The sequence below is a fragment of the Notechis scutatus genome, chromosome 6 (assembly GCF_049901735.1).
Source record: "Notechis scutatus isolate UNSWTSFEM ecotype Mainland chromosome 6, rNotScu1.2, whole genome shotgun sequence".
Lineage (NCBI taxonomy): Eukaryota > Metazoa > Chordata > Lepidosauria > Squamata > Elapidae > Notechis > Notechis scutatus.
This window is the reverse complement of record NC_142014.1, coordinates 41,171,299-41,182,226: the sequence shown is the minus strand read 5'-3', so window position 1 is coordinate 41,182,226 and position 10,928 is coordinate 41,171,299. Positions and strand designations below refer to the sequence as shown.

Here is a 10,928-nt window from a genome sequence, read left to right as displayed (position 1 = left end):
AAAGTGCCTAAACACAATTTTGTTTAATTGTATACTTAGAGGTAGATGTGTAAGTTAGAATCAAACAATTTAACAGGTATAATTATGCAGTATTAGGCCTGCAAATCAAATTTTTATTTGCTTTATGCCATGGAGATTTCAATTTAGCTAACAAGAAATGATTTCTCTATGAGGCATTTTGTGTCATTGTGTAGCTTTCTCTTAAGATGCTCCAAATTTATATAATACTATTGTATGGAACTAGACACCCCAACGTCAATTTTAATCTATTGTTCATGGCATGAAATTACCCTTGTTCCCTTCCCATGAATGGATAGTTCAAAATTGTTTTATCATTCTTTATCTTGGGGATGAAATTCTATGACTGTTAATAATTGTGCCTAAATGTATATTGTGCTTCAGACTGATGCAGGGATATCCCCTTCCTTCTGGTTACTAGTGAACTGCCGTGCAGCCATTTGCCCTCACCATTAGCACTTTGCCTTCCTCAGTTCTTTTCACACATCTCCTAGTTGTGATGCCAACTTTCCTTGTTTTCAACAAATGCAAGAAGACAATAGCAAACCTGTGCTATTTTATGGGGGTGTTTCATTCTTGTCTAACAATGTTCTGAAGTAGCAACTTCATTTTTTCCACATTACAATGTCCAGAAAATGAATGATGGTAAACTGGACTTTTTTTTACAATTGCCAGATTAATAGGCCTTAAGTCTCTCCCAGGAGCTGCAAAATCCAGAAGTCTATGTAAGAGTTAAAGAAAGCTGCCAGGAAGCACTGGGACACACATCTACATTTACACAGCACCTCCCCAAGAAACATATTTTAGGGTTTTGCAATTCCCTGAAGCATTTGAGGTGTAAATAGTTCTATTTTTTAATATGTGATACAATGAAATATCTTCTCCAAATAAATGTAACTGTCAAATGTTTTGAAGAAATCGCTAGAACTTTTTTACTCTATAGAAAATTTGGGATGACTTGTTGATATAACTTTTGCAGATTTTATTTTAAAAATATTAAACATAAAAGAAAATGTATTTTTATATATAGGATTAACAGACCAATCCTATATATATTTATTTCAAGCAATGTGCTGTTTACTTTCAGTATGACTCAATTATTTAATCATATGATCTGTATTAAATCAGAAGCCTGTTTTATTTTGATCAAGGTATTTTTATGGACTAATCTCTTCAAATTGTTCTCTGTAAAAGGTACATTCTCACAAACAACATACTGAAACGATTGGAGTTTTAATCTTAAAAGTTTAAATTTAATTTCACAATAGAAAATAGTTTTTCTCTAAGATGTAATATTAACAATGTAAGAACAATTTCTAAAGCAACAAGGACTTGTACATCAACAAGGAAGACAACCTAATTTACACTACTTTTGAAAAATATGCAGTTTTGGGCAGCAAACTTTGAACACTACAGTAAATGTTAATAGTGGGCACCCTAATCACATGAATTTCCTCCTGTAGTAAATAGAATTGCACCTCCATCGTCTGCAGGGTTATGTGTTTTCGTTTCCAAATGTAATATGCTAATTTGTCCATTCATTGCTGCACGGAATGAATTTGTCCATTCATTTATTTTGGGGCGATGAGTGCCACTTTCTTTTGAAATAAAGTACAGGGATATACAATATAATTTATTGTGGTAACTATATGGAAAAGAAAGCCTCATTCTACTCCAGGCTGTCAGAGGAAAAAGACACAATGAAACATTGCTTTAAAAGGAAACGCGCGAAATAAAGTGGTCCCACTAGCTTTCCAGAGGAAACTTGCTGCTTTACTTCTCTTTTTACATAGCTCTGTAGATAAAGAGAAACTACAACGCGGATGATTAAATTTATATCATATCCTTATACATGAATTTATCCCACGGATTTTTGAGCCTTTATATTCAACGAGGTGCTTTGCGGGGTTAAGGTTCCTAAGCTTTTTCCTCAGATAACGTCGCATAGTTCAGTGAGCTGAAAGTGTCTGCCTTATCGCGGTGACCTTTAAGATACCTCGAGACTATCCACAGCTTTGCTATCCGAGAGCAGCGGGTTTTCCCACTCGGTAAAAGGTTCTGTGAGGCTGCGCTCCCGACCGCCTTAACAGCAGCACCCCCTCGAGATCTCATCGCCAACGGTCCATTAAAAGTAAACTTCACGCGCGGCCGCCGCGTCTCTTCTAAAATATCGCGAGATTCTGTTAAGGAAGCCGGGCGCTTCACTTTTCCCTCTCTTTCCTCTTAGCTCCGCTAGCCGGCCGAGCGCGAGATAGGCGCGCGGGCAGCGCAGGGCGGCGTTTTGGTGCGCTGGGAGTGGGGCGGGGGAGCAAAGGAGCGAGCATTCGGCCGCGCGAGGTTCTGTGGGATACAGGCGGTGCTCTGCTTCTCCGCCTCCTGCTGGGTGCGGAGCGGCTCCGCTGAAGCAAAGGAACAAGCGAAAGGCAGGGAGAAAAGGGACGAGACCCGACTAGGGCATGAAGATGGCGGACGCCAAGCAGAAACGGAATGAGCAGCTGAAGCGCTGGATCGGCTCCGAGACGGACCAGGAGCCGCCCGTGGTCAAGCGCAAGAAGACCAAGGTGAAGTTCGACGACAGCGCCGTCTTCCTGGCTGCCTGTTCGAGCGGCGACACCGAGGAAGTGCTGCGCCTGTTGGAGCGCGGCGCCGACATCAACTACGCGAATGTGGACGGCTTCGCGGCACTGCACCAGGTCTGTGTCTCCTTGTCCCATTTCTCCGGGGCAGGGCTTCAGGAGCTTCTGCTGGGAAGGAGGAGGCTCTGCCGCCCGGGATGAGATTGAGGCCTGCTTCTTTCTTCCACCTAGGATAGTCTGGCTAGGGTGCTTCCGGAACTTCTTGCCTTTGGGCGCCTTGAGAGGAGGGCTGTGGCCCGGCGTCGGAACCTGCCTTCCTGCCCCCCCTCCCGACTTTTAGTGGGGAGCCAGCCCGGCTGTTGAACATCCTTGTTTGGGTCCCAGGGATGTTGGGTTCTGCCGGCTAAGCTGTACCTGCTGATAAGGCCGGGCCTTGCCTTTCCCCCAAGAGACAGGAGCATTTGGTGGTCGCCTTTTCTTTCCTTCGCTGCCGTAGGGCTTCAGAGAGACTTAGTTGTTCTAGAAAAGGGGGACAGATGAAGAATGGAGAACTTCCCCAAGCTTTTCTTTTTTACAGGGCAAGGAGGACGAGGCGAGTCCTTTCACGAAGGAGGTAACTTCGTGAAGTGATGGGGTGATTACCATTGCTAGAGTGGGAAAATTTAGGGGTTGTCCTTAATGGCTGGCTGTTTTGCAGATGAGTTGAACGCCTAAACACATCCGTACTAAATGCTGTTCTTAATTTGTTAAAGTTGCTGCTTGGTGTTTTTTTTTTCCCCTGGTGGTGACTCTACATTATGGAATATAAACTCGGACCCATTACTCGGACCCTTTCTATTATTTATGGAAAGTTATAAAATCATTACTACAAATTAAAATAGGTTTTTCTCGCAAGAGTTCCAAAAATGACAGTTGAGGAAAGATGAGAAATAAACTTGATTCTGAAATGTTCTCAAAATGGATGCTTTGGGGACATTTAAGTTTTATAGGAGTCTGACTGGAATCTCAGATGTTAGCCAAATAAGGAAAGACTGTGGCAATCCCTAGATAATGTTGGATGCTTGAGTTGATGCAGATTTTATTAACAGACCAGGAGAAATAACAACATTATAAACTCACTTTGTGTATATATGTATTTATACCTTAAAAAACAAGTTAATTACTTCAACAGCTTGATTTTTGTTTAGCAGGGTTGTAGTCTTAGTAGTTACTTAAAGATGTAGTAATTAGGATATCTTTAGAGACTAGAAAAAGTGCATTTTGCAGTATACTAACAAGTATTGCTTTATTAAGCTATGAAACAGATTTCAATTTAGTCCGTACTTAAAATTCTTGATGATGACACTGGGAAGAAGAAAGCTTTCATGGATAAGTTGATTCAGGGTAGTTGAACACATATATGTTGTGCCCTTAGTATTATGCAAGATTTATAATGGATCTTGTCTTTTGAATTAAATCCACTCTTCTTCTGATATAATTTAATTAGTTTAAATATATATACACGTCATATTTACAAAATGAATTGAACAGTATTTTAGATTGCCACTTTTGTTTTAAAGCTAAGTAATGATGTTCTCATTTTCCACATAGTAGTGTTAGACTTTATTAGCTTACGCAGTACTGAGAGAAAGCCCACTCTAGAGTATACATGTAATAGAATTTCATATTTGGTCTTTCTTGCTAGTTAGAATTTTATTGAGAAAATTATGTTTCACACTTTAAACTCAGAGAACTTTAGGGTTAAATAAGGTCTAAAATAGTGTTGGTATGTATCTTTTTGAGATACTAGATACGTTTAAAATAGATTTTTAACCTATAGTCAATCCTGTGATCCCTGGAATGGTATCCCAGGCTGTAAAAATATTACAAATATACCCCCTCCAAAACAGGTACTCCTTGGCTTCATCTACAAGCTCCTCCAAAGACAGGAACTCAAGCGGCTTGTGGGGGGAAGGTAGTACAGTATTACAAATACTGTCTCGTTATGTGATAGAAGAAAAAAAAAGTTTTGTGAATATGAAGAAGACTAAAAACATATTACAATCCTTAGGACCTATATCATTCTTATTCCTCAAGGTTTCTCAAGAAATTAGCAAATTTATGCAAACCTTAAGGCTGAGGAACTGGTGTTACATTAAAACCCGTAAGAGGAAAAAAAATGGGAAAAAATCTTTTCTCCCCTTTTGTGACATGAGCTTGGCAGGCTTTTGATAAGATAGTTTTTTCTGTCTTTGCATTATATCCTATTATTTGGTTACATAGTTCGGTATATTTGGAATTTCATGAATGATGTACATTATTTATTAAGGCAATGATTACATACATTATAAAAATTGGCCTAGCAATAACAGAATTTCTGCTATCTTGCAAAAGAGGGATAAAGAAGACCTAATTCAAAAGGCAGAGTCGTTCAAGTCAAGTTGGCTACATGACAAAACACATGTGTACATTTGTGTTTTTTTACAACAGTATAGAACTAGTTTGCTGTTTCCTTCTGGGTTGTTTTTTGACTTCCTAGAATAGTTGGCAATCCTCCAACCAAATGTTAACTTGATCTAGCCTTGTTTAATTTTTTTTTAAAATCACATGAACTTTGTTAAGCTCTACTTTCACACACAGGATTTCAGAATGTAAGGGATTCAAGATTTACTATTTTAAAACTCAATTACAATCTGGCATATAGAAGACATAGTGATTAAGAAAATGATACCTGACTACAATTGAGATAGACATATATTCAGGGAGATAGCCATTTATGTTTAAACTGTTTAGCACATTCAGTGGTAAAAAATGTTGTGAATTGTGCCTTGAAGCAAAGTGTTGATGGTATAAAGGCATGTATTATAATGCTTGCTTAGAAAACAACTATTATATTTGTCCCAGCTGAAGTTCTCTTTAAGAGCATTGTGTTATACTAGTCACTAGGTTGGAAGCTACAGAAGCAAAGAATGTTTTGGGAGTGTATTGTGCAATAATTGTAACCTATTTCTTGAAAAAGTGTTCTGGGTTTGCAAATACAGCTGAGATTCTGATTAGACATGAACATGACTAATAGGTTAGATTCTGAGAAAAATGTAAATGAATTATATATTAATATATAATATTAAATGTTATATTAAATATTTCCCTTTTTGAGCTTCTCTGTGCCTATATGCATTAGGCTGCATGAGACTCTGTTCACATACATTGCTAAGTCAGTGTGCTTATCCATCGTTATCTATTTCAAGTGGGTTTGCAAAAAAAAAAAAAGCCAAAAGCAAATAAACCTTATTGGAGCTTAGCATTTTTTATGAACTAGACCATGTTCATTGGCAGGATAGATAATAGTTTTATTTATATTCATTCCAATTTGGGACTTACCCTGTATAGATAGCAATGCTGAGTCAGTAGAAATGGAACAGATTAGAGTGATACTTTGAAACGTTTGAGCATGAAACAGTAAAATAACAATTCATAGTTTGTATAACTTGCTTTATAATTAACATGTCAAGCTCTGTTTTTATTTATTAAATTTAGATTGCTGTCCATCTCACATGAAATTTAGATTTTGTATGTTGTGATAAGAAATCACAGGACCCCACTATTACAATTTTTTTGATTTTTGAATACTTAATGAAAAACATATCACCTATGCAATTATTTCATTTTGTGCTGTTTGCTATGTATATGAGGAGATAATAAGATGCTGGCTGCTTTAATGGTGGTAGCATACTAATGAATTGCATTTGTTTGAAAAATATTAAAGCTAAATGTTTTTGCTTGTAAGTTATATTGATTTGAAATAGTATGTATATGTTACACTGATTGATATAAGTTAGGGTTATAACTTAACTCTATATCCTGCAGAGTTATTTTCTTAACTCTACAGGATATCTACTACAAAATATCTGCTATTAAGACTCAATAAAGCGTATCACTAATCAATAGCCTTCATATCAAATTCTGTTAAATATGAACTTATATGTAGTTCCATTGAGTCTGATAACTACAGCATTACGGCTCAAGGTTGACTCAGCTTTCCATCCTTCTGAGATCCGTAAAATGAGGACCCATACGCTGACTTTGTAAACTGCTTAGAGAGGACCCCTTAGAGAGTGCTCTAAAGCACTATGAAGCAGTATATAAGTCTAAGTGCTATTAACTACATCAAGAATCATATACAGAGTTCCTATTAGTTCTTCTATTGCAATAATGTCTGTTTTACATAAGACAGGATAGGAATAACTGAGCAGTTCAGAAAAAAAAAAAAGAATGGGGAGTTAGTGTTGGGAGTACTCTTTCTGTGTGTACCTATAAAATCATATATGGAACTGTGCTATTTTAAATATCAGCCATCTTCTTCATAACAGATTTTTTCCCCAAAAGTGAAAAAGTAGAGTTTCTAAACCTTTGGTTTTATCTTATAGATTAGGTACTCTAGAAAAGTCCAAATACTAATATATTTGTAAAGAAAATTTAAATATTCATTACTGTAAATAAATTATGGAGGAATAATTTAGTTTTGACTGTGCAGTTTATTCTGAGTAACTTTATTCTAATGGTTTAAGCATGTATAAATATAGCAGTAGAAAAATAAATGTCAAGTTTAGATTTTTACCATTTACTATTGACATTTGTATTATTTTTCATTTTTAATGTAATAATAGTACCGTGTTTCTCATATAATAAGGCCGGGTCTTATTTTTTTTTGAGCCCCGAAAAAATGGCTAGGCTGTCTTTTCGGGGGTGACTTAATTCCCCCCCCTTGCATCTTTGGGTGGGCGGGCGGCGACGGCTTGGATGTTGACCTCGGCGTTGGTGAGGCACTTAGTATCGGGGTCAATGCAGGCAGCACCATATCCAGGTGTGCAACAAAAGTACTTCCTAACGGCAAGCCCCCCCCCACCATTCCCCCCCATTTCGCATGTTTTAATATAGGCCTTAATTTGGGGGGAGGGGCTTAATTTCATTTCATGCCTATAAAACATGCTGGGACTTCCTATTGGGGGAGGCCGTATTGTTGGAGAAACAGGGTAGTAGTAGAAGCAGAAAGGGCTGGAGGTAGATACAGCCTTTTAAATTAACTTCCAAAGTGTCCTATTTTACCTTATATATGTATCCCATCTAGAAAGTGTCCATCTCTTCACAGAACAATTACTGGTATGTGCTTTGCTTTAAATGTGTACCATCAAAATCTTTATTGGAAATTGGAAACTGAATTAATTTTCATTTATCTCAGGATTTCAGCAATTTTATTTACTATTTTTAAGTATGGGTTGGACAAACACCTTGGTTTTAAAGCTGGAAAAAACAATTCCATCATTTTAGAAATGATGTCCAAATTTTAGGCTTTAAAATTATATTTTTCAGCAAAAGTGCAATCTCATTTTTAGAATGAGATCTTATTGCTGTATTAAGTAAGATTGTTTTTTTTCTGTCATATAAAAATAATTCAGAAACTTATTTTGTAATGTTTATTGTGCCCCAACTATGGCTTCACAAATTACTTTACTTTTTACTTTTACTTTTTATATTTTATTTATTTATTGATTAAATTTGTCTGTGCCCATCTCTTACTAAGCAATTTAGAGCTGCTTTTTCATGATCTGGAATGGAGAAGACAAGGTAGTTTGGATGTTCCAAGAACTCTTAAGTATACTAAAGTTGTAAGGTAAAACAACAGGTTCTTTGAGGGTAAAAAAACAACGGCTTTTGTAAGATTGTAATATCAGAAAGGTCTTTCTATTGAATGAAGGAAAAATAGATGAATGTTGTGGCTTCTGCAACCACAGAATAACTGGAAACCCATGTTAACCTAAGCAATCATTAATTGAAGAAGCCAAAATTGGATGCTTTCAAAAGACTATATTGTAAACCATGATTTACTAAGGCTGTGTTCATATGTTATGCTAAGCTAAAAGCAATAAGAAATATACCATGGCTATAGACAAATAAAATAAAATCAAATAATTATGTGTCTATGCATATTTAGGGTGGGCTAAATAACTTACAGTCATTTGCATCTCAGTATATATATAGTAGAACTAGCTGATCTGCAAGAATACTGATAGTCCTTGCTTAATGGCAGTAATTGGGATAATCAGCTCTGCATTTGCAGCAGTCCCCATTGCTGTCATTAGGCAAATCCTGCATAGTCACAGCATCCTGTAGTCACATGATTGTCATTCACAACCTCTTTCTGGACTCCCATAGACTTTGCTTGTCAGAAGCCAGCAGAAAAGCCTTGAAATGGCAACCCTGTGGCCATGGGATGCTGTGATGTTGTAATTGTGAACTAGTTGCCAAGCATATGAATCACGGTCATTGACTGCAGAAACACTGCAATGGCTGCAACTGCAAGCTGTCATAAGTCTACCTAATTCCACACTCTCGCAACTTTAAACAATCACTTAAACATTTACATTAACTCCAAAATTATTTCATGTTGAAAACTGAATAGCTGCTCAAGAAAAGCAAGTAATCTGATTTCATATTCATAATGGAAGATTTTAAGATGGATATTTCAGGGAATATATACAATGAAAATTGAAGTATAATAAACTCATAGTATGACAGAAAAGTAGTACGCTTCAGCAAACAAATTGAATCAGTTATTAAAATGCCCAGTTTGTATACAATACTCATAGTCCTACAAAAACAGGGATGAATGTAGGCTGATACATAAAGCTAGCACAAATGTGTCTTGATTCTTATATAAAAAGAGGCACACTATAAAATTTTATTGAGATTATAAGTTTACGTATATTGTATAATCCTGGTGGACAAATAAGTATATGTACATTTTTCTTCTATACAGATGTAACAATGTTTCAGAAAAATATTTCTTGGTAGAACAGTTCATATATCCTTTTTTGTCTGGAGATAAAATTAAATTATCTTCATGTTCTATTATACATCAAATATATAGAATATGTGAAATGTAGATGAAAAACTATGTAGAAAGAGAAAATTCAAAAGAAAAGACATGTCTGTCATCATTAGTAATAAGTATAGTGTTACAGTTTAGTTGTGTTCATTAATACTAACTTAGGAAGCAGTTTAATTTACTAGTTCAGTGTAAATGAATCTTCCAAATTATTTCAAGAAATGTAAATTCTAAATGGAACACTGCTAATTTAAAGGTTCACAACTTTCTTTAATTATTTGCATATATGCCACACTATTGCATTCAAGTATTCAAAATCTTTACTACCATAACTGTTTTGCTGATTTTATTAACCATAAAAAGGCAACTCTAAGAGAGTTACAAAGCAGTAGGACTTGTAGTAAGCAGTGCATGTTCTGATGTTATCTGGTAGGCGGAGACATTCCAAGTTGTCATGTATTGCTAGATACATTCCTGAAATGACAGTCAGTGGAAACTCTGGCGTAGAATAGAGGTTTTCCTCAGCTGTCACCATCTTTAGTAGCATGTCAGTATATTGTTAGAACAACAAGGAAATATATCTCATTTGTATTTGTGGCCAAATATCCTTGAATAGCAAGAAAGTAATGTAGTAATTCTGAGCATCACCAACAAATGTAGTTTCTTATGTTCTGAGAACTCCATGGGGAGATCCTGTGTGTAAGATTAGGAAAAAAAAAATCAGTTAGCCTCTTTGAAAGAAGGGGAACAAAACACAAACTTGTTATACCACCAGATTCCATAAAGAATGTATTAATGAAAGTTTCACTGTATTGGAGATTTTTCATGTAACATATATCATAAAATAAGTATAACACTGCAGTTCTGGAATCTAATGGTTAACAGATAATCAGAGTTGGAAGGGACCTTGTAGATCATCTAGTCCAGGGGTGGGCAAACTACGGCCCGCGGGACACATCCGGCCCGTTGGTCTGTCCAATCCGGCCCTTCCCTTTAAAAAAATCGCTGCCATTGGTCTGTCCAAACCGCCCGCCCCTGAAAAAAAATTGCTGGGCGTGGTGTATTGCCCTGTGCCGCGTGGCCCCCAAAGCTGGAAAACAGTGCGGAGCGATAGGAGTAGGAAAGAAAGAAATTTGCAAAGGCATCGGCTGGGAGTTCAAAATCACCTTTGAGTGCGACCTCTCCAAAGGTGAGTCCCCGATCCCCCTTCCAGGGCTTTGCAAAGGCAAAGCTTGCAGGCTGGAGTTTCTTCCCCGGAGGAGCGGGAGGGGTTCTGCCCGGCGGGCGGGGCGGGCTGCTTGGAGCAGGCTGCCGTGCGGCTGGGGGGAGCGCGGCGCTCGTGAATGAAAACGAAGCCGAAAGTTGCTGGGAATTGCTCAAGTTTCCCGAGGGACTTTGCAAAGGCAAAGCTTGCAGGCTGCCAAGGAGGGCGAAGGGTTCTGCCCGGCGGGCGGGCGGGCTGCTTGGAG

General features: G+C 37.4%; 1 protein-coding gene across 4 annotated transcripts in view; it reads left to right on the top strand.

The window, feature by feature from the left end:
- The first annotated feature begins 2,242 nt into the window (after window positions 1-2,242).
- PPP1R12A (protein phosphatase 1 regulatory subunit 12A) overlaps window positions 2,243-10,928 on the top strand; it is a 106,872-nt gene continuing 98,186 nt past the window's right edge. For 3 of the 4 annotated variants that reach the window (XM_026667693.2, XM_026667692.2, XM_087968030.1), the window contains exon 1: window positions 2,243-2,711. In XM_026667693.2, coding sequence (XP_026523478.1) covers window positions 2,475-2,711 — 237 coding nt within the window. In that variant the 5' untranslated portion in view covers window positions 2,243-2,474. The remainder of the gene's footprint in view (window positions 2,712-10,928) is intronic. The other variant, XM_087968031.1, reaches the window with a different exon arrangement.